This window comes from Erythrolamprus reginae, chromosome 1 (genome assembly GCF_031021105.1).
Source record: "Erythrolamprus reginae isolate rEryReg1 chromosome 1, rEryReg1.hap1, whole genome shotgun sequence".
In the NCBI taxonomy this organism is placed as follows: Eukaryota; Metazoa; Chordata; class Lepidosauria; order Squamata; family Dipsadidae; genus Erythrolamprus; species Erythrolamprus reginae.
The window spans coordinates 261,271,161-261,298,067 of record NC_091950.1 but is presented as its reverse complement, the minus strand read 5'-3'; the positions used below and the strand labels follow the sequence as shown (position 1 = coordinate 261,298,067).

General features: G+C 39.7%; 1 protein-coding gene across 3 annotated transcripts in view; it reads left to right on the top strand.

Annotated features, from left to right (window-relative positions):
- Positions 1 to 363: 363 nt before the first annotated feature.
- The window catches only part of ARHGEF10 (Rho guanine nucleotide exchange factor 10), a 115,083-nt gene continuing 88,539 nt past the window's right edge, over positions 364 to 26,907 (top strand). For 2 of the 3 annotated variants that reach the window (XM_070732897.1, XM_070732894.1), the window contains exons 1-4: positions 366 to 494; positions 11,395 to 11,485; positions 22,403 to 22,546; positions 26,187 to 26,486. In XM_070732897.1, the coding sequence (XP_070588998.1) occupies positions 11,446 to 11,485; positions 22,403 to 22,546; positions 26,187 to 26,486 (484 nt within the window). In that variant the 5' untranslated portion in view covers positions 366 to 494; positions 11,395 to 11,445. Of the gene's footprint in view, positions 495 to 11,394; positions 11,486 to 22,402; positions 22,547 to 26,186; positions 26,487 to 26,907 lie in introns of all 3 variants that reach the window. The other variant, XM_070732898.1, reaches the window with a different exon arrangement.

Genomic DNA, 26,907 nt, shown 5'->3' with positions numbered 1-26,907 from the left:
AGGGGAAGCAGCCTTCTTTGCTGAGAGAAAGAGAAACTAACCAGGACAACCTGGACCTGACTCAATAGTGGATAAGATAGCTGCAGCAGCCTTACTACGCGCAGCCCAGCTGTACAACAGAGAGCAATTAGGCGGGTCACGTGGGCACCGAGGAATGCAATGCATGCGTGTACGGGGGTGGAAGGGAAAGATCTGGAGCGGCGGCGGCGGCGCAAGCTCAGCTCCTCACAGCGCCCTTGCAAAAACGGGAGCGGCCGCCGGAGTGACAGTCTGGAGAACCAACCGGAGTGGGCGGATCCTCTCCGGCTTCCTCCAATCAATGCTCGAGGGCTCAGCGACATCCTCAGCTCGGCAGGGTATCCTGCGCGCTGGTGCGGGAGAAATGCTGACCGCCTGCGGGTTTCGGAGGAGGCGACCCCAGTATCGGTGAAGCCGGAGGAGCGGAGGGCGGTCGGGGACGGTGCTCGGTGGCTGCAAAAAAAAAAAAAAAAAAGGTGACCAAAGCGGTGCCGGACAGGCTTGGCTTTCGGCCGAGGGGGGTTGAGTGCTCCCTTTAGGGCATCCTTCAAAGGCGAAGGTGGGACGGAGACGGGCTTTTGCAGAGGAGAAAGTTGAAGCGCTCGTGGGGATGGGCTCCCGAGTTTGTGTGTGCTTGAACTGCCCCCCACCAGCGCCCCCTTTCCCTCCATCCACCCTTTGCAAAGCAGATGCCTAAGGAAGCTTCTGCGGGTGCTTGGCTCAGGGGCAGAGAGGGAGCTGGTGGTGGTGGTGGGAAAGAGAAGTTTGACTTGTTGTTACCTATGGGGAGCCCCACCGAGTGTGTCCCCCTCGCTTCCCTCCCCCCGATGGAGCCGTGATTCATCCCCAGCGGGTATGTGGGGTGTGTTTGTGTCTGTGTGTATAGCCTGTTGGATCCAGCAAACTGATGGTGTCACGGTGAAAAAATCTGTATACTGTATAGGCATAAGCGATGGGTGCCAAAAACTGTTAAAAGGAGTTTTTCTGTGTGGAATGGTTTTGCTCAGCAAGACACTTTGGGAAAATGAGTCGGGAGGATCTTCTCTTTAAAAAAAAAAAAGTAAATATGCAGAGAGGAGGGAGATGTTTTCATTTCCCCAGCATAAATGCTTAATGTGTTGCCTTTTAATAAATGTATCTAATTAAATCTGTGGGTTTGGGTTTCAGTTATTTGTGCTCAGCATTTTTCCCTCCTTGTGTGTGCACGGGATGATGTTGTTCCAGGGTTTGGGCATGTTTTAAGAATAAAAGAATATGACGCTATGGAATTGAGTTCTGAACCAGCTGTGATATCTGCGGCTGCCCACTTGCTTGACACTGATTGAGGTCAGCAATGAAGCTTTCCAAAGTGTAAAAGTTTCTTTGGAAAGATGGTGATGCCAAGTATACATTTCTTCTTAATCCTCCCCAGCCTCTGTTGCAAAAGAGGGAGGCTCACTAGGGGTGTGGCAAAAGTGATGGAGTCTGCACAAGAAAATGTACAGTTGATTACATGCAGAAAAGGGCCTCTTCACTGGCCAGTTTTATTCACTTGCCCAATTGTGGACTTATTAGAAGATGTTGTGTGAGACTATAGAAATGCTTTCTTGATTTTAGCGAGAGGTGGTGTGTTTCCTCCCCCCTCCCTCAGCAATAATCACCTCACATAGAAATGATTGGGAATGCAGGAGTTAGGTGACTGATTGACAGGTGTGTTCTGGTGTGGACATCTGAGCTGGTTAGTTGTGAAAATAAAGGGAAATTTCCAGATATTACCTCTTCTTCAGAAGCTCAAGATGAGTTATCAGTAATATTTTCAGTAATATTTATGCAGAAAATTCAGTTAAGATGATCCCTGCTTACCTCAGGATTACAGGGGAAAAAACCCACATTTGCTGGCATTATTGAATTATCAGCAAATTTAGACCATTCCTGCTATTTTAAGGTTGGGATTTCTTACAAAAAAAATTCTATTGAAAAAAATAAGTTACCAATAATTTGAGGCTTTACTCATGCCAACTTGAAGTAGTTTCTTGTGGTTGGACCCATCAATGTCTGTCTATTTATGGATTGTCTCTTAATATCTGTGATTTACTTTGGAACTAGTTTCTGTGTGATTCCACTAATGCTAAAAAAGTAAAAATAAGTATGTCATCAATGGGCTGGCTAATAAATTGATTAAATAAATAAATTCATGCACCTGCTAGATTTATCTTCTGGAGACTTTGGGCGTCTCAAGAATGAGTGGGTGGAGGTCACTGTTTTTCTTTATATTTTCCCCATCTATAAGGTATGAGAAGCGATGTTGAGGATTATAGCACAAAAATTAGAGTTGCTGGAGAATTATTTGAAAGAGGGACCTTTAAAAAAGTCTCTAGCTTAGAGAGACTGGGAGGAAATCTCACTGTTTTAGATAAGGTGTCTACGGCTAAATTGAGATAGATTTTACAATTAATGAATTGTTGGTCTTCTGTGCTTAGAGTGCTGGTTGGCTGCGAAGGTTTGGGAAAGGTGATTCTGTATGAAAGAACTCTTGATATCAAATGAATAATTTATATTTTGTGGCTCAGTCCTAGTTTTTCCTATGTGTCCAAATCTTGGACAAGCCATTTGCCCTAGCCTCAACAGCTTTCTAGCAATGTAATAATTATTTATGATTAATTGCGTTCTGCCACAACTAGTTATCACCTTTGATTAACATGAAAAGATTTTGAAAATGTGAGAAAGAACAAATGTTACTTTAGATTTCAGACAGTTTACTCATGAATAATTGACTGTTGACCTTGAAAATATAAAGATGCATGAAGCTCAACATGCTGTTATAGGAGATAATTGTTTGCCTTTTATTTGAAATATTAACTTTAAGAGAGGTCAGCATTATTTTTGAAATAAATGGTTTGAGGCTGAGAAAAGTGTAATGTAATCTAAGAAATAATGCTTGTAAGATACTGTGCAGTGGAAAATGTGATGTGCTCATCATGCTATTCCAATATTTCACCTTTCACAGGACACATAAATTATATTGCAGATGAACAGGGAACCAGCCTATGTATATTTAATAACTTTAAATAATTCTGTTTTCAATATTATATGGCTTTATGAAAATTCTCTTGAGTGCCACAGGTGTAGAAAGGTGAACTTTAAATATTTTAAATATAAAATTTAGAAGCATTGTTTTCAGATCAGCTCATCTTTATATATATATATATATATATATATATATATATATATATATATATATATATCTCCACTTGACAGAATTTTTGGAACTGGAATACTTCATTAAAATACTGTGTCTGGCAATTCATTGTGTATTTCAACATTCAAATGAATTAAGAAATTCCTAGAATTTTTATATAATGAACACTTGAGGGAAAGAAAAGCAGCCATTGTAGAGAAACTATCAATGGAGAGAGAATTTTTTTTATTCATGCAGAATCCTAAGGGTTTTTTTTCTTTTTTAAAACCCATCTGAGCAGAATTGCATTTGGTACAAGTAATGAGGGGAAAACCCCCTTTAGTCACACATGGCTCAGTAAGTGAGCCAGATTTCCATTTTATGTTGCAGATTAGAGCAAGAAAATCGCTGACCGTTCAAAAAGTTCCCACTTTAATTGAGTAAATGACTTGATGCACTAAAATTTATGATCTAGAATAATGTATTGGTGGAAGATAACAGTTTGGAAGCTTTCACAAGGATTAGTATTAGAAAGGCAGGATGATTGTTTTGGAGGGTTTTAAGGAATAAAAATGGTCTTAAGGCCCCTGAATAATTATAGGATCCATTGTGAAGCTACAAAAAGATTTGTTGTAGATTTCATAGGAAGATAGAGATGAGATTTGCATACTGCATTAACTCAAATTGTTTTAACTCTCATTTATTGAATGTACACAATTACGTAGCTGAGTTTACTCCCCGCATTTCAAATATTTTGGCCACCAAATGAGAAGAGAGGACTCATTGGAAAAAGAGATGGTTAAATAATTCATTGACACAATGAACATGAATTTGAGCAAACTACGAAAGGAAAAGAGGGGCTGGCGTGCTGTGGCCCATGGGGTTGGCAAGAGTCAGACACAACTTAATTATTGAACAACCTATTAAACCATAGCAATAGCAATAGAGTTTAGACTTATATACTGCTTCATAGTGCTTTTATAGCCCTCTCTAAGCAGTTTACAGAATCACCATATTGGCCCCAATAATCTGAGTCCTCATTTTACCCACATCGGACGGATGGAAGGCTGAGTCAACCATGAGCCAGTGGTGAGATTTGAATGCCGAACTACAGCTAGCAGTTAACTGAAGTAGTCTGCAGTGCTGCACTCTAACCATTGCGCCACCCCGGCTCTGTAACCTCCCCCCCCCCAAAAAAGCTAGCCACATTACATCTTAATGTGGTAGATGAATCCAAAGTTGAACAGGTGCAAATAGAGAACTAAGATTTTGCATCTGTAACAAAAGCTTGAGATTGAATTCTAAAATTGTTGCAATTTGTAGCTGACTGATGTGGATTTTTGTACATGAGAAGGCTGTAAAGTAGAAAACAACTAAATAGAACAGATTTGTGAGCGTTTATGATTCTGAACAACGTGAGTCTTAGGTGTGTAAGACTTGGATCTTTTTAACTGACACTGAATTGTAGGGAATTCTTGGTCTTACAGTCCAACCATCTCATGCTGCTGATCACATCACCAAATGCGAAAGTGTATCATGTAGGTCAGGGTTCCCAATCCCTGGTCCATGGTTCAGGACCGGTCTGCAGCATGCTAGAAACTGCAAACAAGGGAAGCCCCATCCATGGGATGCAGGTAGCACATGAAACAACACTCCCTCTGGTCTGGGAAAAAACTTCTCTGCATGGAATTGGTACCTAAAAGGTTTGGGACCGCTGATGTAGGTTTGCTTTTGCTGTACATCCCTTGGATAAAACAAATGAATGGGACAGGTTTTAAAATTATTATATAAAGCCTATTAAAATCTGCTAAGGGAAGGCATCTCCTATATATTTAGGATTACAGCTCTTATACCTTCTGATGACTATTTTCCCTATTGGTTGAAACTTTTCATGGATGAAATATCAAACATTTTGAGAAGAAAAATGCAAACAGGCAGTCAAACTACTTACACAAATCTTGTAACATAGCTTCTTTTTTAAAAGAAAAAAAGTATATTTATAATGGAACTGTCATATTATGCAAAAGTGATTTGCAGGATTAGTTCAGTACAGTATGATGAGTTATACAGTACTGTAACCAAATTTCACAGCTTAAACAGATAGAAAATTATATAAGAACTAATATCATGAATAGGCTACACGTTTTTTCCTCGCTAGGAAAAAGTGCAGATAATTTGATTTGAATCAGAACCTTAATTGTTATAAGGAAAAGTTTAACATTGTTCTGCCGGGCTCTATGGTATGAGTCTCCCGAAAATTCAAGGGTACAAATTTCAGACACACACACACACTTGAAAATTGAAAAACAATGTTCTTTATCACAAAAATTCAAAAGAAACAAAGCACCCTTTTTGTATTGCAAAGAGCACTCGTCCCAAAACAACCTGGTAGTCTGTACAATCCCCTTAATCAGTCCTTAAGTACTTAGCTAGTAGCTGTGAAGGAACGTCACAGCCCTCCTTCTTCCACGAAGTGAAACACACACACTTTGCTCTGCTTTGGTTTCAAAGTCGTGAAAAATCAACAAAGAAAGTCCAAAAACAGCAAGGCACGGTCCTGAAGAACAACGATCAGATAATCTTCCACAACGGCCAAGCCAGCACGCTGCTATTTATATCAGCAGCTCTAATTACTGGAGCACCACCCAAACACAGGTGGCCTCTCTTATCTCCTGTAATATTTCTTCAATTGGTCTCTTCGATGCATAATTCTGCTCATATGTGGGTCTAACACTTCCTCATCCGAATCGACCGAAGATAATGGAGATTGGCTTCCTGGGCTGTGTGCCAAGTCCCCCTCTTCCAAGTCACCCCCACCTTCTTCGTCCGAGGGAACTGCACTACCTGACTCTGTCGGCAATAAAACAGGCCTATGACATGTTGATGTATCCCTTGCATCCACCTCCACATTCCTTGGGGCAGGAGCTGGGGCAGAGCCAACCACAACAAACATATTGGTCCATAGTGCAGTTCCAGTTAGGGTGACTAATAAATAATTACTACTTACCACTTATTTGTTTAATAAATATTGCTTGTAGTTCAGGCAGGACCTGTATAGGCTGAAGTCAAGTAGTCAGTGGTCCAGGCTGCAAAAACTTAAGAGGGCACTAACACCCTCCCCTTCTTCTAAATCATTTTAAATATGCAAATCATGGGAGGTGACACCATCAGAAACCATCTATTAAGGGAAGTACCATACATTCAGCCCAAGAGTACCATACATTATTGAGCTGGCACTGAATTCAGGGCAGCCTGCCCCAGCCTGATCATTGTAGGTGATTGGGATTTATATTTTAAAACAGCTGGAGGGATTTATGTTTTGTGGAAAATGTGTGCTTAGGGCAGTAAACCATATATAGTTCTCAATTAATGTAATTAATAAAACTCGTGAGATTTTAATTCATACTCTTCAAAGTGATATTTCTATGGAAAACATGGTGATTGGTTCCAACTCAGAAACAGGTTCATTCAGAAACAGGCATTGAACATTTTAGACAAATGACTTAGGTATGTTAATTAAATATTAAAATATCCTCAAAATTTAAAATCATGGTTTACAAAGTAACAGATTAGTTATAGAAAGCAAGATAAAAAACTATCTATTATAGATTCAGGCATTCCAACATATTGTCCGATTGTAGCCTTGACCTTGTTCATGTCATTCAATCATATCAAATTGTGTTGCTAATATAATGATGATCCTTTTCTTTTTTTAAACTTGAACTGACAGACATTCTGTTTTCTCTATTTTGCACACACAAAAAATACTGTATTAGCACTTCTTAAAACCACAACTACAAATGCTCATTTGCTAGCCTGAATTGTGTACATGCTACCTTGCTTTACTCTTGATTTTGGGGTGCATTAAACACAATCTGGTATCAATTTACAATCTGTCCTAAATTGAATATCACATCATTCAAACTTACACTAAATGTGGCCTATCTGTGTTTGTAATTGGTAAGAAAGACTATGTTGGAAGATGCATTAGATGTAATGAAACGAGAAAAAAACCATACATACAAACACTTATTAAACCATTGCTTGCGGTGGTTTGGAAGATCTGTTTTCCAAACCTGTCTTGTTAGAACTAACAAAAAAGTGAATAAACTGGAAAATGCAACCTCAGAAATCCAAGGATATTAAATTAATACATACCTGATAGTTCTGATTCAAATTTAGGGAATAGTAATTCTAATTAACAACTAATCCTTTAGTCCATGGGTGGATAAGCAGCTAACTCATACAAGCGGCACAGAAGTTCTATGTTTAGAAAAATCTGGTTCAGTTGTTACAAAGCTTATATTTTATCTGACAAACCTCTGAATATACTATGGTAACTTTCAAGGTTAAAATTTGTCCTGCTTAGTATTCCATATTGCAGATGGGAATAATTGAATTACAATATGAAAAGTAGCTTAGAATTGTTTTCCAGAAGTTTAAAATGCTTTTCCCCCCACTGTTGAATGGTTATAATAAACATAAAACACAAGGAATTTTTTTAATTGTCTGCAATATTATTTTAGGAATATTCATGGCAACTACCATATTGAGAATCATTTGAAATAAAGTACCTCATTTTATTCTAACATATGTAGAGAAAATGTGTTGACTAGTATATAAAATAATTGAATTAGAACTCTGTACTTTATTACCACATCAGTACATATTGCTTTGTAAGTGTGGTACTTAAGTTTATTCATTTGTAAGAACATAATTAATTAATTGTTAGTTAAAATATGTATTTTGAATTATGTAGAAAATTTCTCCTACTCTGAATTTAGTTCAGTTTGTAATAATATTCCACAATCAAAATATGCTTAGGGGAAAACTAATATATTAAAAGAATCAAATTATTCATAGGTTTGCCTCCAATAACATCAAGCTCTATGTGATAATAAAAACATAGGAAGTTATTGATGCGGGCTTTTCTTTCTTAAAATAATAAGATAAGGAATAGTAAAGTGGAACATAAATAATGGAATCACAATGTATGATATAGAAAATTAATTGCTAAATTATACACATTGAAAATAGCAATAGTCATGTCTTTAAGATGACTTGATTGCATTCCTGATATTGTAGAGAGCCCAGTATTTGTAAGATGGATATCACAACATTGAAAACTATGGAAACATATTTTGCTTGCTCAGAGTATTCTTGTGGGATTCAAAACAAGTTCCTTTCCCCCCCAAGTTCATGAATATTTAATTAAAATTTCCACTGTGGGTGTCAGTTCTGCAACCCCTTAGTAAAGAATGCATTTCATATGGTAATTATCCAACAAACAATGGCCTTTTTCTCTTTGATTCATAGATAATTGAGACAAACACCCCAAATAAACAAAAACAGACCCATGATATGTTAGATCAAAGTTTTATTATATAAAATTTAAAATATTTATCTCACATAATGAAATGCTTGAATTTGTGAATTCCAGCTGTGGCGAGGGGGGCGTTTGCCCAGGTTCGCCTGGTGCACCAGTTGCGGCCCTATCTGGACCGGGAGTCACTGCTCACAGTCACTCATGCCCTCATCACCTCGAAGCTCGACTACTGTAATGCTCTCTACATGGGGCTACCTTTGAAAAGTATTCGGAAACTTCAGATCGTGCAGAATGCAGCTGCGAGAGCAATCATGGGCTTCCCCAAATATGCCCATGTCACACCAACACTCCGCAGTCTGCATTGGTTGCCGATTAGTTTCTGGTCACAATTCAAAGTGTTGGTTATGACCTATAAAGCCCTTCATGGCACCGGACCAGATTATCTCCGGGACCGCCTTCTGCCGCACGAATCCCAGTGGCCAGTTAGGTCCCACAGAGTTCGCCTTCTTCGGGTCCTGTCGACTAAACAATGTCGTTTGGCGGGACCCAGGGGAAGAGCCTTCTCTGTGGTTGCCCGGCCCTCTGGAACCAACTCCCCCCAGAGATTAGAATTGCCCCCACCCTCCTCGCCTTTCGTAAGCTCCTTAAAACCCACCTCTGCCGTCAGGCATGGGGGAACTGAGATATTCTTTCCCCCTAGGCCTCTACAATTTATGCATGGTATGTTTGTATGTATGTTTGGTTTTATAAATAAGGTTTTTTTAGTTGTTTTAGTATTGGATTGTTACATGCTGTTTTTATCACAATTGTTAGCCGCCCCGAGTCCATGGAGAGGGGCGGCATACAAATCCAATAAATAAATAACCCATTTTACTATTATGTTTATTCACTGCCCATCTCGGTGTCATGAATTCAGTAAGCTTCCTAACCTATGAGAGACAGACGAAAACTGATGAAAAAGTATTACTGTACACGTTGTAGCCTGTTCTAAGGCTGTATCATGCGACGTGGTTCCTTTCATTTGCATTTTAACATCTGGATGTGTGAGTTTCTCAACAGGAGTTTAGTAAAGCAAAAATCTGAAGCCAGCAAGAAATTTTGGCACAGTCCTAGCAAAACGTTGCTAATATCATAAGCAAATTGGAGAGAAGTACTGGCACTGTGCCTCTTCCTTATAAACTACTGGCAGGGCTAATGTACTGTGAAAGCTGTATGTACAGTCCTCACAACGTACAACCACAATTGAGCCCAAAATTTCTGTTGCTAAATAAAAAAGGTGTTAAGTAAACTTTGTCCCATTTTACGATCTTTTTTGCCAAAATTGTTAAGTGAATCTGGCCATCATAAATATGAGCCAGTTGCCAATTGTTCAAATTTTTACAATATAACAATGTGGATGCTGGAACAGTCATAAGTTTAAAAAGGGGTCACGATTCACTTTTTTTCAGTATCATAATTTTTAATGGTTACTTAAAACTGTTGAAAGTTGAGCATTATCTGTACTATAGGTCGGGTATTTTAGGTTTGTTTATGGGTTTAAAGTTTATTTATGTCATTTTTAAAACCTGTGTTTCTTGTTGCTAAACTTACAAACTCTGTCCTTAATTCCTTATTCAGGATTATGAATTAATTTGAAGTTAGGCTTATCCGGATTTAAGCATCATGCCATTTAATCATAAATCTGTCACATTATGTGTAGAAAGATTAATTTCATTACAGAGTAACCCCAGCCCATAATAAAGGCTTAGAGAAGGTTTAGGACTATCTTTGACAAGAGTTTACACTTTTGATATTGGTTAGGGCTGTTGGCCAAGTGCCTGAGTTAATTGCTGAGTTAGTATAGCATGATAACACAGGTGCAGCTATACTGCAGCAGTCATTTCTGTATCAGCATAAAAATGGGAGATGCTAGGACAAATGAAGGAGAATTTAGGTTGGTATAATAAAGATAGATTTTCTGGTACAGTATTTATTTGAGAACCACTTACTAAGTGTCTAGCACCAGTAACTTTAATGAAAGTTTCTGCTATTAGGCACAAGCAAAATAGTATTGAGTGCATTCACGATGTGATATGGCTATGGTGATCACATTTTGTTGACAGGGGGGAATAAAGGACACACCTGAAAAAAAGGAAAATCTGAAAAAAAATTCAGAAGGATCAAATGTTCAAACCTTTTACAAAAGAAAATTCAAAAACAAAACTAAGAAAAACTTTACCAAAAGGCACATCCTAATAAAAATATCTAAAATCAAACAGTATATTTAAATTCATTTTGAAAAGACTTTCCAATTTGCATGGTTTTTCACAAGAATATGAGAGAGATTATATTTTGTGGGGCTCTTTGGACAGTAAATGACCAAAATGATTTAGACAGAAATGATTTTTGAAAAATAAATAAACGTAAATCTATTTCTGAAATAAAGCACTACCTATAATAAAGAACACACTGACATTTAGGTTGGCATAACGCACTGTTGTATAATAGTTCCTGCTACTTTATTAGGTTTTTCCCACCTTTATTACTTTATAAGTAACTTGAAGCGATGAAGATACTACTTTCTAATCTTATTTTCCCCACAATAACCTTGTGAGGTAGGTTGGGCTGAGAGAATGGCTGGCCCAAGGTCACCCAGTGGCTTTCATGCCTACAGAGAACTCCCAGTCTCCTGGTTTCTAGGCCAGCGCTTTAACCACTACGTATACCAAATTGGCTCTCAATAGGCCCAAACTCTGCAAATAAATAAATAATAAAGCACCCATTCTCTGACTTCAAGAAAGTCCTGTTCTTAAACATTTAGGCAGGTTTTCTATAGTGTAGTCAGTATTATAGATGGTAGGTTCTAAAAATGTGAAAAGATGTTCAACTCTTTTAACATATTTTTTTATTACAGAATCATTTATTGTACATTGAAAAGAAAACACATTAGGGGAAGAAGAATAGAATGGAAATGGAAGGATTCCCTCCACCACCTCCTCCTGAAGGTAATATGAATTTAAAAAAGTAGGGCTGTTCAGGCTAAATTGAAAGTGCCTACATTTTAAAATATTTGAATTTACTGAATTTTTCAGAGCATAAGACACACATTTTTATCCCCCAAAAGAGGGTGGAAACTTGGGTGCGTCTTATACACCTAATGTAGCCCCACCCAGCCATCCCACCCTTTTTATTATTGTTCTAGACAATTTAACAAAATGAAGAAACTTTTAAGAATAAATGCTTGTTTTGAAGAGGCCCAGTGTTATTGTATCTTCTCTTAAATAGCAGAGAATAGTCCATACTTCCAAAAAGCCACATCAATTTTAAAGATCTGAAAAGTATAATCTGAAATGTAACAATGTCCTGTTTTAGTATTAAGATAAGGCAGCTGAGTTAAACCCTGACTTAGTAATTGGGAGGAGTTAGTGTGACTACATTTAAGAAAACTTTTTGGCATTAATGTACAGTGATACCTTGTCTTACAAACTTAATTGGTTCTGGGATGAGGTTCTTAAGGTGAAAAGTTTGTAAGACGAAACAATGTTTCTCATAGGAATCAATGGAAAAGCGAATAATGCGTGCAAGCCCAAAATTCACCCCTTTTGCCATCTGAAGCACCCGTTTTTGTGCTGCTGGGATTCCCCTGAGGCTCCCCTCCATGGGAAACCCCACCTCCGAATTCCGTTGCCAACGAAGCACCCATTTTTGCACTGTTAAGATTCCCCTACTGGGATTCCCCTGCAGCATCACAAAAACACTGAAGTCCAGAGGTGGGATTTCCCACGGAGGGGAGCCTCAGGGAAATCCCAGCAGCGCAAAAACAGGTGCTTTGCTGGCAACGGAAGTCCAGAGGCGGGGCATCCCAGCGGCGGCGGTGAGTTTGTAAGGTGAAAATAGTTTGTAAGAAGAGGCAAAAAAATCTTAAACCCCGGGTTTGTATCTCGAAAAGTTTGTATGACGAGGCGTTTGTAAAATGAGGTATCACTGTACTGCCATAATGTACATTTTTTCAATTCTTTGCTATTTCTATGGGTCAGACACACATGCACAGAAATATGCGGCAAACAGTGTATATTATCTGTACTGTTTGCTGTTTATTGGGAGGCAATTTGCTGGGTGGCAGAAGCAGAAGTTTTTTCCTTGTTCTCCTGCCCCAAAACTAAGGTGCGTCTTATACTCTGAAAAATACAGTATTTATTTTGTGCCTATTAAATCATTGTTGACTCCTGAATACTGTCTGGTCCATTTCCTGCAATTTCTTTAGCAAGAGTTTTGGAAGTAGTTTGCCACTGCCTTCTTCCTGGGGCTCAGAAAGATAAACTGACCGACAGCTGCCTTCATGCCTCAAGTAGGATTAGAATTCATAGACTCCAAGATTTTAGCCTGGTGCCTTAACCATTACATCAGGGTGGCAGTTTTTAAAATAATTTCTTAAATGTAGTTTTACTATTCTGAATTATATCATTGGTTTTTTTTACTGCGTTCTTTTTTTTCCTAAACTCATAGGGAGAAGATTCTGTGTCTAGCATGTGTTTTGGATTTCCTTAAGATTGCATTGAATGACTTCATTTGTTGGCACTGGTTATTAAAGATGAGAAGTTGTTTCTAGTATTTTCCCCCATTTGTTACGATATATATTATCTCCTATCTGGAACTGGATCTCTATTATTGTGGGATGCAACAGGCTGGTTATGCTAATGCAAGGTTGTTTACAATGAAGTTTTTATTTAGGGTTGATAAGTCAACTTATGTGATGGGACATTGCCAATGAAAACATATGTGAATGCATAATTTTCTGGAAAATGTTGACTAAATGTAATTTGTGATCTCTTTTCTGCATTAGCTATACTGTATCTGTTTGTCAGTTATAGTTAAAATGATGGAGACTCTACTCAAAAAGAGGATAAATCAGCACCTAAAAAACAATAACTTATTGAACCCAAATCAGCATGGCTTTATTGAAGGCAAATCATTTCAGACTAATCTCATTGATTTCTTTGACTATGTCACAAAGGTGTTGGATGAAGGTGGTGCCGTGGATATTGCCTATCTGGACTTCAGCAAAGCCTTTGATACGGTTCCACATAAAGAGCTGATAGATAAATTAGTGAAGATTGGACTTAATCCCTGGATAGTTCAGTGGATTTCAAGCTGGCTGAAGCGTAGACATCAGAGAGTTATTGTTAATGGCGAGTATTCTGAGCAGAGACAGGTTATAAGCGGTGTGCCACAAGGGTCTGTTCTGGGTCCTATTCTTTTTAATATGTTTGTGAGTGACATAGGGGAAGGTCTGGTAGGGAAGGTTTGCCTATTTGCTGATGACTCTAAAGTGTGCAATAGGGTTGATATTCCTGGAGGGGTCTGTAATATGGTAAATGATTTAGCGTTACTAGATAAATGGTCAAAGCAATGGAAACTGCAGTTTAATGTTTCCAAATGTAAAATAATGTACTTGGGGAAAAAGAATCCTCAATCTGAGTACTGTATTGCATTGGCAGTTCCGTGTTAGCAAAAACTTCAGAAGAGAAGGATTTAGGGGTAGTGATTTCTGACAGTCTCAAAATGGGTGAGCAGTGTGGTCGGGAGGTAGGAAAAGCAAGTAGGATTCTTGGCTGCATAGCTAGAGGTATAACAAGCAGGAAGAGGGAGATTGTGATCCCCCTATATATAGCGCTGGTGAGACCACATTTGGAGTACTGTGTTCAGTTCTGGAGACCTCACCTACAAAAAGATATTGACAAAATTGAACAGGTCCAAAGACGGGCTACAAGAATGGTGGAAGGTCTTAAGTATAAAACGTATCAGGAAAGACTTAATGAACTCAATCTGTATAGTCTAGAGCAGTGTTTTTCAACCAGTGTGCTGTGGCACACTAGTGTGCCGCGAGACATGGTCAGGTGTGCCGCGAAGCTCAGAGAAAGAAAACAAGAAAGAGAGAAAGAAAGAGAGAGAGAGAAAGAGAAAGCAAGCAAGAGAGAAAGAAAGAAAGCAAGAGAAAAAGCAAGCAAGAGAGAGAAAGAAAGCAAGCAAGAGAGAGAGCAAGAGAACAAGAGAGGAAGAAAGCAAGAGAGAGAGCAAGAGAGAGAGAGAAAGAGAGGGAGGGAAGGTGGGAGAGAGAAAGACATAGAGGGAGGTAGGGAGGGAGAGAGAAAGAGAGCAAAAAAGAAGGAAGAGAGAAAGAAAGAGGGATGGAGAGAGAGAAAAAGAGGAAGGGAGAGAAAGAGGGAGAGAGAAATAGAGCGAAAGGGAGGAAGAGAGAGAATTTTTTTGTCCAATATTTTTTTAGCCGCCCCCCCCCCTCAATGTGCCCCATGGTTTTGTAAATGTAAAAAATGTGCCGCGGCTCAAAAAAGGTTGAAAATCACTGGTCTAGAGGACAGAAGGAAAAGGGGGGACATGATCGAAACATTTAAATATGTTAAAGGGTTAAATAGGGTTCAGGAGGGAAGTGTTTTTAATAGGAAAGTGAACACAAGAACAAGGGGACACAATCTGAAGTTAGTTGGGGGAAAGATCAAAGGCAACATGAGAAAATATTATTTTACTGAAAGAGTAGTAGATCCTTGGAACAAACTTCCAGCAGACATGGTTGGTAAATCCACAGTAACTGAATTTAAACATGCCTGGGATAAACATATATCCATTGTAAGATAAAATACAGGAAATAGTATAAGGGCAGACTAGATGGACCATGAGGTCTTTTTCTGCCGTCAGTCTTCTATGTTTCTATGTTTCTATGTGTTCTGGTAGGGATTTAACTGGTTCTTTATGGAATTGTTGGGTGAAGCCATCTATTTGCTGGGGGTTCAGGAATCATCAGTAGCCCCCAGGTCAAAGAAGTGACACTGCCCAAGTCCTGGCTCAGTATCTGGAGCCTGTGCAGATGTAGATGGGGAGGCCTGATTGTGATAAGAATTATCGTATCGTTATGTTTCTGGGGATAGTCCATGTTTAATATTCAGTGAGGTTACTGTTCCCCTTGCGTGATTGATCACAGTCTGGGGGTCCTCTTGTACTGACAGCTGTTGAAAGAGAAAAAACATTGTACAAGTTCATCTGGTGTGCTTATTATACTCCCTTTTTGAACCAGGAGGCCCTTCAGGACCAAGAAGGTCAATTACATCTTGATCTCTCACAATTGGATTACTGTAATGCCATCTACATGGGGCTGCTCTTGAAGACTATCCAGTAGTTATACCTGGCTCAGATTGCGGTAGTGCAGGCAGTGATGGTTGTGTCCCCACTGCTGCACAATTTGCAGTATTATCAGTTGGTATTCGGGTGTAATTCAGTATACTGGTTATTAACTACTGGTATAAAGCCCTTCATGGCATCACCTGCCTACATTGAGGGACTGCTTCTCTCCATGTTTTTACCACTCCAATGAGGGGCTGATAAAGTGGATATATTCTGAATCTCATTAAACAAACAGTGTCATCTTGCAGCACCCAGAAAGCATGCCTTCTTGATGGCGGACCCTATCCTCTGTAGTGTTTGTTCAGAGAGTCACACTGCTTGAATTTCCACAAACTATAACAAATGTGGTTGTTTTCCTGAGCTCTGGGAAAAGATGGTGGTAATGCCCCTTTTGACTTCTTGGTGTTATTTTGTATGAAGGTTTTCTCTTCAGCTGTATTCTCTTTTTGATATATGTTGTTTTCTTTTAATAACAAGTCCCCCAGAGTTATGGAGGAGTTGGGCGGCCTCAGAATTTAATTTAATGAATAAAATATGATTTGCTCACAATTTTGATGCTTAGCCATGAGACTTTCTGGCTTTGATATTTTTTTTCTTAACTTCCAATCTCAGAAGAAGTGTCTGTTTCAGGGTTTTCTAAACTAGTATTTGTAATTTCTTATATAAAAATCCCAGCTGAGTTCATAGTGTCTTTGGTGTCCTCTATTTGTCTCTGTCTATTTATGTGTATCTCTCACTTACCTATCTGTCTGTCTGTCTCTCTTTCTCTCTCTCTTCCACTCCATCCCACATATCCCTCATAGAAGGACTCTGAGCAGTGTAAAAATGAAATGTATGCATCAATAGTGTTTCATATAATGCTGGGATGACTCTGAATTCATGAATGATGGAGTCCATAAAATACCCTGATACTCCCTGAAGGGCATCTGATGCTCACTGAAAAATTGCATTTATCTATCTATCTATCTATCTATCTATCTATCTATCTATCTATCTATCTATCTATCTATCTATCTATCTATCTATTATTTAGATTTGTATGCATTTGCAGGCTTTTGTCTTTTATGCTACACTTAATCAAGTTCTGTATGCTCACAGAATTCCATTTGCCTAAGTATTTGAAAGGGAACACTGCCTTTTAATCCAGCCATAAATAATATGCTATTTGGCTGAAAAAAAGGTAAAAATGCTGTCCAGCGGCAAACGTTACTTCCTTCCGGCATGTTTTAAGGATAGTTTAACCTCAAATGTAAAATAACATAGCTATCTCTTCTGACATTGCCACCCCTGATTTCCATTGTGCTGTCTCCATTATACAGTTTCTTGGGAGTTCCATATCATCAGGCTGGTATTTCTATGACTTCCTTGCAGTGCAAAAACACTTTTTCTTTCTTTTTATATGTGTGATAGCATATTCAGATTTTTTTGAATTATGTTTAGGATGAATCTGAGGGAATTAATAATTCCATTTTGTTATACTTTCCTGTAAAGAAAATCATTTTTATGTCCCACAATCTGGAAATAGCACACTATCCAAAGACAAATGATTTATCTTCTGGAGATTTGGGAAGGCTGGGTCCACTTTGGATGGGGAGGCATCAAAAGTTAAAACCTGCCTTTCAAAACTGTGGCTACAGCCAGAATGACTCATATAGCTTTATTTATCTTCTAAAACTTTATCTGTGTGTAGAAATGTTTAGAAACTTTGGTGAAGAATGTCCAACTTTGGGTTGAACATTTCTTCACCAAAGTTTCTGAACATTTCTACACGCAGATAAACTTTGGGTTGAACATTTATTTAATGAAAGTATATTTAGAAAAAGTAGAGTTCTACTCTGAAATACAAGAAAATGTGGTAGCCTTTTTATAATTAATGAAAAACACATGAGAGATTGCAATCTTATTTATGACATTTCAGAAATAAACTCTACATATAATAGCAAAGAAATGATTTTTAAAAATTGTGCACTGGTTATTGGTCATATTTGAATTACTAAAATTAATGTAATTTAGGGTGAGGAGTTTAACAAAGAATTTAATAGGAAGTCTGCCTGACAGAGTCTTCTTTGAGGATTGTAAGAATATTGCTTCAACTGAACTTTGTACTATATGGCATTTGTTTGTGAGAAATGGCCCATTTATGCACGCAGACAGTTACAAAAGATGGTACAAATGGAGCCAAGGTTTAAGTCAAATGAGAACAGCTTCTGAACTGTAGCCTTCAATAGTCCTTTTTGTGGAAGCTGCTGGTAGATTGTTTGGTGTCTGAATTTATGTTTTAAAAGAGAAGAGTCTTTTAAAAAGAAAGGGAAAAAACAAAGTATTTAATTTTTGAAAAAATCAGAGAAAAATAAAATTAAACAACCCAGCTTTAATTATTTACTTTTATATAACAGCTATGCTTCACATCAGAGAGATAGAAATCTTTTTCCCCACTACTATAAGCAGGGCATTGTGCATTGTTAACTTATACATGAAAGAACATAATTCCAATTAAAGATAAATCTCCCAAGTCATGCTGGGCTCCGGGTGACTTGATGGACATGCCTAGTCAGTTTCCTTGGCAAGAATACAGAAGTGGGTGTGCCCTACTGGGATTCCTTTTACTTTTTATCACTCCTGTGTGTAGTTTATAGTTCTGATATTCCTTTAAGGCCCAAAATCAGAAGTTCCTAACGTGGTGTGCCCATACCCCCAGGGGGTACAAGATGGAATTTCAGGGTGTGTGACAAAGAGTGACTTTAGGGATGAGTCATATATCACAATTACTTGCATGTGAATATTAATCAAACATTCCCTAATGGTGTGGGGCATAGGACCACAGCTCTAGATGTTTAGTCTTAAGGCATCCATTTTGATTATAAAATCAAATCACCTTATTGATTCCTATCTGGTGTTATGTGGAGGCCATGTAAAAAAGGAACTGTTTCACTTCCTATTTTAAAATCGAAGACTGCTGTCAGAGAAATGGATTTTAGTGTCCAGCCAAGCACATTGTGTAGCTATTCTTTTCACCCTTGAATAAATTATTCTTCACAAATGAAAAAAAAATAAAGGAAAAGCACAAGAAACCAACTCTCCAGACCCAAGAAAGCTTTTTTTAATAGATGTTTTGATTGTTGTGGGAAAGTGTCAGCCTTTCTGGGAAGACCAGATTGGAATCAAGACCAGATTAGCTAATTCTGTTTTAATATAAGGCTATATTAAGAGACTCTATCAAGTCTGAAAGTACAAATATTCCACTGTCTCCTTTGCAGCCCGAGCACTTTTTTTGGAGGGAGATCTTTCTCTGCTTCTTTCTACATCCATTATGCAGCTGTAGGCTATTGTCCCATAGGCAAACATCTCCCTTCCCAAATCATTCCCACATGCTAAGGAGATGTATGTCCAAAAATGTAACCTAGGCATTTACTCTTCCATAAATTTATTCTTCAATAAATTTGCTTTTACTCTTCCATAAATTTGGAACTCTTTTATGTGTTCTTTAAACGGCAAGACTTTCCATTCTTAATAGTTTTTTTAAGGTGTTGATTGAATTTAAAATGATGAGATGAAAAGCATTGAGTACCCATTTAGTTAGCCCAGTCATTACCTTGTCATGGCTATATGTCAAAAGCAGAAATTAGGCAGGGCGTTGATTCAGATAACATTAAAAACACGTGTAACTAAAGCTCTGAGATTTGACTTAAATATTTATTTTTTAAAAAAAATTAATTGCTCTGAAAGTGGTATTTCAGAAAATCCAAGTCAGAAAAGGCTAGCAACTGATAATATTAAGAGTTATTCTAGACTTTCATAGTAAGTTATAAATACTGTGGTACCTCTACCTACAAATGCCTCTACTTGCAAACTTTTCTAGATAAGAACTAGGTGTTAAAAGATTTTTTTGCCTCTTCTCAAGAACCATTTTCCACTTACAAACCCGAATCTCCGAAACTTTAACCCGAAAAGGCAGGGAGAAGCTTCCGTGAGGCCTCTCTAAGAATTTCCTGGGAGGAAACAGGGCTGGGAAAAGGCGGGGAGAAGCCTCTGTGGGCAATGTTTTTTTCGGTGTGGGCGGAAAAGTATAATGTCTGAGCGGCACATTTTCATGCCTGGGCATGGATTGGTTAGAAACCCGGTTGTTAAGTGAATCTAGCTTCTCTCCCTTCCCTCTCCCATTGTCTTTGCTTGTGAGACAGTCGCAAAAGGGGGTCATGTAACCTCAACACAAAGCAACGGTCACAAATTATGAAACGGTGGCCAAGTTTTGATCACGCGATTGTGGGCTGCTGCAAAGGTCGTAAGTGTGAAAAAGGGGCATAAGTCACTTTTTTCAGGGACGTTGCAACATTGAACAGTCAGTAAATGAACCGTTGTAAGTCGAGGACAACCTGCCTTCTCCCCTAGATGTTTTCTGTGGAGCTTCAAAATGGACTCCTGATCTGCTTCTAAAAGTGCACTGGTCAGACTGATAATCCTCGACTTCTGTTCTGACCCCAATGGAGGCCAATGTTTCTATCTCCTGAGTAAGACGGTTATTAAGTGAGTTCTGCCTCACTTTACCACCTTTCTTGCCACAGTCGTTAAGTGAATCCCTGCAGTTGCTTGTCAGAAGATCCAAAAAGATGTTCACATAACCCTGGGACATTGCCACCATCATAACTAAGTTGTCAAGTGTCCAAAGTTTGATCCAATAACCCCTTTATTTTTCTAACAAAGTCCTTCCTTCCTAGAAGGAAGAATAGAAAGAATAAAACGGAAAAGGGGATTAAAAGGGGATACAAAATAATAAAAAAGAAAAGGGTTCGGTTCAAAGTTCTGCTCAGATTAAAGAAATTGGAGTGTGAGAAGGGTTGATTAAGCTTGGAGTATTTTTTTGTTTGCTCTTTTTTTAACTTTAATTATTTTTTCTATTAAGTTCGTAAGTAGAGGTACCACTATATAGAACATATTTTATTTTTTTTGTTAATTGCCGTCAGTGGACAAAGTAAAGGAAAATAAGAATGGTGTTGACTGGGATAGGGAAAGTTTGATCTTCTTGTAAAGTGAGTCAAAATAGACTAAATGTTTAGCTAGAGGTGGGTATCAAACTTGCGCCATCATGGCACATATCGCAATGTCGGACACATTTGAAACCCCTGAAGGATCAACAGTTTCACATAGCTTCTAATATTGCTTTATTCACCAGCAGGCAAAAGCTTTGAGACCTTACTCGGAAAAACTATTAAATAACATAGCTATCCTTGACAGACTACAGTCCTCATCTGTTTTGGAACCTATCTTTATTTATTTAATATATTCCAATACTACTCCCCATAGATTCATATTTGGATAAAGGTTTCTCTAGCAACATAACATTTCTGTATTGTTCTTCTAACAATTCTTTTTAGTAAACACCCAGGTCTGACATCACTGGTTCTTTGAAATATGCCTGATATCATTTTTAATTAAAAAAGAGCTTATCTAATGTCTGTGTAAGAATCTGCTGCCTTTTAATTACCCACTTGTAATACCTGTGAATATATAAATGAACATGTTATCAAAGTGAGCGTTGTTATCAAATTAGTGTTGTAATGTACTAAATATTTTCACAGAGTTTACTCTGAACTAACATGTAACTTAATATTAAAGCATTGCATGTTCATTCTCGGGGCCGTCAAACTCCCAGGCTTCGGGGCTGGTTGCGTCACGTGTTGGCCATACCGTGCCCGGTTTAGTGAAGGGGAGAAAAAGTCCTGATATGTCACATGATGCTGCCGTGATGACGTGATTTTGGCACCCCTGTTCATATTGGAGACATGTTCTATATAATAGAAACACAAGACGGACTAATGGAGACTGTCCATTATGGTCAGACGTTTTGACAGTTGTTAAGTGCTCATGTGATTTCCTCAGCACCCTCCTACTCCAGGCCTTCCAAGCCCCACTTCTGCCTGAAGCACCCTGTATTCTCCTTCTGTCCTTGCGGTTGATTGTAAGGACAAATGACAGTATGGGCACTGCAGCAGTGAACTTAAAACCAGGTCATAAGTAGCTTTTTGGGGGGGGGGGGGCTGTCTTATGTGACTTGGACCGGTTACTAAGCAACTGGTCAAGGATTATCTATATATAGTTATAAAAGGGCAAGCTTGCGAATATTTCCTGACATAAATTTGTTTGAACCCAAGTAGTTCATTTTGGTTTTAGGAATACTCATACATGATATTGTCTATGTAAAAAATAAACTTGGTATGAAACGATTTAAATGTTGAAAAATGTATTGGAATCTATTCTTACTTGGCTTTAAACACCTTTTGATGGATGTGTACGGATGCTGATCACTAAGAGCAGATTGTTTGCATTCTTCTGTATTAGCATTGATTATTGGGAAGTTCCATATTTTTAATTTGCTTCTAAGAATGATGGATAAATTGATTGCATGGATATCAAAAGAATATACAGTATTGCTAACATTATTCTAAAACAGTAAAAACTGCCAACTAAGTACTGGCATTTTTTCTCATGTATCTCTGAATTTTTACTATATGCTTTCTATATACTTCCAACCCCAGTTTTGCAGTAATCAATATACATTATAATTTTGAAAATAGATATTCATAGGATTTTAATGTAATATTGATATGTGATGCATATGAAGTCTTCAGGTCCCAAGACCTAATGCTAAATGTTAAAAGTGTGATTGCAACTCATTTCATACCCATTGTTTGTTAAGGATTTGGTTTTCAAGGTGTCCACTTTTTTAGTTTTAGGAAATATCATACCAATCACTGCTGCTAATGAAGAAGAGGATGAAGAAGGAGAACAGTTCGACTTTGATAGTGGAGATGAGATACCAGAAGCTGACAGACAAACTATTTTGCCAATTCAAGAAGAGGCAAATTGTATAGGTATATGGTTCCAGGCAAAATAAATAATGGGAATGTTATTTTTTTGCAAATATGTATTGCCTTTGAGAGTAACTCTATAGTCCTTGCAAATTGTCACTCCTAGGAATCGTGGATTGAACTAATACGGGCTCTCATAAATTAAAAATGATCATTGCATGAAAACCTAAATGAGCTTTGTCCCAGGAAAAGCTGTATGTAAATTACTCTTAGGTATCCATGCAATTAAGCTAATGTGAGATGACACTCTCAATGTATAGATTCAGAGATTACTCCAGTGCCAAGAGTTGCAGCTTTTTGGAATTCTCTGTCCTACCTACCATAAAAATTTGCAAGAGCAGGCCAACATGACTACTGTATACATTGTCATAGTTTCTAATGCTCCAACATTGAATGGTGATACTGTAGTTGTATAATTCAGGACAAGTCACTGCTTGAGTTGTTGAAGTTTTTCTATGCATGTCAACCTGGTTCTCAGTGGAGATAAGTTTAGAAGACTTGGACTCTACGGATCAGAACAGCATCTGACACCAATTAAAGCCAACCATCTGAAGGTGGCTGAAAACTTTGGCATAAGCCAGTGGTGGGTTATAAATTATTTTGCTACTACCGTGTTTCCCCGATAGTAAGACCCCCCCGATTGTAAGACATATGGGGGGTTTCAGGGGGGTCGGCTAATATAAGCCATACCCCGAAAGTAAGACATATGTCTTACTTTCGGGGAAACACGGTACTACGTAAAAGCGAGGGAGCTGTGCGCGGTGGTGCGCTGCGCCCAGAGCTTGGGCCACCCGGCGGGCGAGGCGGCGGCCCTGGCTGAAGCGGCGCGGCTCTGGCTGTGGCACGAGCGGGAGCTCCGACTGCGCTTCCTGTGTAAGCCCAACGCCGACAAAGAGACGTCCAAAGGCGGACGCTTGAAGCTCAGCGACATCGGCACCGAGGACAAGTCCAGCTTCAAGCCTCCTCGGCTGGCGGAGGAAGCGCGGTGGCGGCGGCGGCAGGCTCCGGAGGGAGCTCGGGCGGTGGCCGCTCCGCCGCTTCGGCCAGGGCCGCCGCCTCGCCCGCCGGGTGGCCCAAGCTCGCGCCACCGCCAGCTTGGGCCACCCGGCGGGCGAGGCGGCGGTCCTGGCCGAAGCGGCGGAGCGGCCACCGCCCGAGCTCCCTCCGGAGCCTGCCGCCACCGCCACACTTCCTCCGCCGGCCGAGGAGGCTTGAAGCTGGACTTGTCCTCGGCGGGCGAGGCGGCGGCCCAAGTCCAGCTTCAAGCCTTACTCCAAACCCGGCGCGGATAAGGAGGACTCCTCGGCCGGCGGAGGAAGCGCGGCGGCGGCGGCAGGCTCCGGAGGGAGCTCAAGGCGAAGGGCGCTTCGGAGACGCCGGGTGGGCGGGCGAGGCGAGCGGCCGGAGCTGCGCCCTCCTTCGCCCGCCTCCTTTCCGGCAGCTCCGGATGGGGTGGGCAGGCGGGGATGCGGATGTGTGTCCGTGTGTGGGGGGGAGGGTGCTACTACTTTTTACGGGACACGGGTGTTGCGGGTTCGGGTAGGTGGGTTGGCCGGGTGTGTCTTATTTTTTCCAATATAAGACATACCCCGAAAGTAAGACATAGGGGGGCTTTTGGGGGTAAAAAGAAAGTAAGACACTGCCTTACTATTGGGGAAACACGGTAGTTTGTGTGCACACTTATGTGCTAGCACGATGGCCCGGGCAGGTGGGTGGTGTCTCCCACCACTGGGCTACCAGTTCCAAGAACTGGTCTGAACTGGGAGCGACCCACCACTGGTATAATAATAATAATAATAATAATAATAATAATAATAATAATAACAACAACAACAACAACAACAACAACAACAACTTATTAGATTTGTATGCCGTCCCTCTCCGAAGACTCGGGGCGGCTCACAACAGTAAGCTCAGACAGGCAACAAAGAAGACAAGACCACTGATGTCTTAGTATTATTATTATGCCTTTGCAATATGATAGTATACTTATATTAAGTGTTAAGGTAGAATTTAGGAAAATAACCAAGTTTATTACATTTATAACAGCAAAATCTTTTTAAAGATTTTCCTTTAAAACATAGGAAAGTTAAAATTGTTGGTGATTTGTACTATTTTTCAAAATATGTCCTTCCCCTTATAATTCAACAGTTACCAATCCCAGGAAAAACACCCATTAGGTTTAAGGAATTGCAGATAAGTGCCCTTATACACTCCGAAACACCCTTTTCCCTTCTTATCTGAAGCGCTCAACACCTCCATTCTGGCACAGTTTGCCTAACAGATTAAACACTCAAAGCGGTGGATTGTACTTGTATGCAAGCTAGTTTAAAATAACACAGCATTCCCTTTCACTGTTATTGGGCCTCTACTATGACACCTATTGAAATATTTGTAGCCAGTCTCCAGCTCTCTTTTCAGGCCCCAAAGGCTTCTCGGAATGTGTGTGTGTGTGTGTGTGTTGTAATGGTACAGGAGGAAACCAGAATTTCTTTCTGCTGCTTTGCAGATACTCAGTCTGTGTTGCCTGGCTGCAATTTCTCACCATTTCTGTTGGAATGGTGAACCTGCTGAGCTCTACTTCCATTTTCAGCTTGCCTCCTGTTGGTTTGCTGAAGTGCAAATGCACTCTTCCTTCCCCATCACCCACCTGTCCAGTTCACAGCTGCAAATTCTTCCTTTCTGTTCTTCCACCTGAAAACAGTCCCCCTACCCTTAGCATTTTCCTTTTATAATTGGAAACCAGGTGTTATCCAGTGCTCTCTAGATTGACTTAAAACCCCAGGGGAGAGGGGGGAAAGGGGGGGAAAGCTCTTGGTCATTGCAAGGCTTTCCTTCTCCAAGAAGTCAGCTGCATTATTCTGCAATTCTGCATTATTCATTATTCTGGAAAAGACAATTTCTTTAAGGCAGGGGTTTCCAACGTTGGCAACTTTAAGACTTGTGGACTTCAACTCCCAGAATTCCTCAGCCAGCAAAGCAAAGCTGGCTGAGGAATTCTGGGAGTTGAAGTCCACTAGTCTTAAAGTTGCCAACGTTGGAGACCCCTGCTTTAAGGGATGTCAAACGCGATTTTATTGAGGCCACATCAGAGTTGTGTTTGACCACGGGGGCCTGGGAGAGCGTAGCCAGGGTAGGCATGGCCAACTTGACGTCACTCGTATCGGGGGAGTCTGTGGTGGTTCAAGCACTCTGCCAGCAAAAACGGGCTCCCTAGACCTGTTTTTGGCTACAACAACCTCCTGCTGCCCTCTGCCAGAAAAAGCAGAGTTCAACGGGACTATGCGCGCCCCCTGAACTCTGTTTTTGCCAGTAGATGGTCCCAGGAAACTGTCACAGCTGAAAATGGAGTACCGCTATCCTCAGCTCCAATTTCACTGGAGGCCGGTCCTTTGCTGTTTCTAGGATGGCCCCGTGGGCCTTATGCAGCCTGCAGGCCTTGAGTCTGACACCCTTACTTTAAGGAGTCGAAGACCAGTATTCCATGTGGCCTCCAAGCACCTTTTTTGCTCTCAGATCTGAAGTGCAGTACATAGAAAGTAGCTTGGTTTAAAAGCCATTTTGCAGAGGGAAGAAGTTTGATTTTTTTCTTTAATTTTGAGAAGAGTTGCTTTGACAGCAATATGTATCTTTTGTATTCAAGGGAATGAAAATCTAGAAAACCTAGAAGAAACAGAGAAAATGCAGAGCTCCAAAGCCAATGCAGAGGGCATCCTACCACGGGTAAACCCATACTCTGTCATAACCATTTCGCCAATGCAGGAAAAGGAGCTGTTGCTGTCACCAGAATCAAGCACACAAGATGGAAGTATAAGTCCCACCCTCTCAAGTGGCTATTCAGTTCCGGTGCCTTGTGGCTATGCTGTGCCATCCAATTTGCCATTGATATTGCCGGCGTATTCCAGTCCTGTTATAATCCGGAACCCTTCTGTGGATGAAGAAGGTAGTATAGAGCTATGGATAATTATATTTTTTTAAAATACAGTAATTCCTCGCTACTTCACGGTTCATCTTTTGCGGATTTGCTACTTCACGGGTTTTCAAGGGGGGCTTCAATCCATCAAATCCTTTTAAATCCATTAAAAATTCCTAAAATTCTTCTACAGTACTACTGTACTCTATTAAAGAAACTGGTAGGATATCACATTTAGTTCCAGCTGAGAAACATTATAGAATGACTGTTTAATGCAAAGGGTGGGTTTTAAAAGTCCAAATACTCATTAAATACATTAAAAAATATCTTTCCTCTACTTCACGGAAATTTGTTTTTCATGGGTGGTCTTGGAACGCATCCCCTGCGAAAAACGAGGGATTACTGTATATAATTATTTTCCTGTCAATGGTCCTCTAATTTCTTGGATATT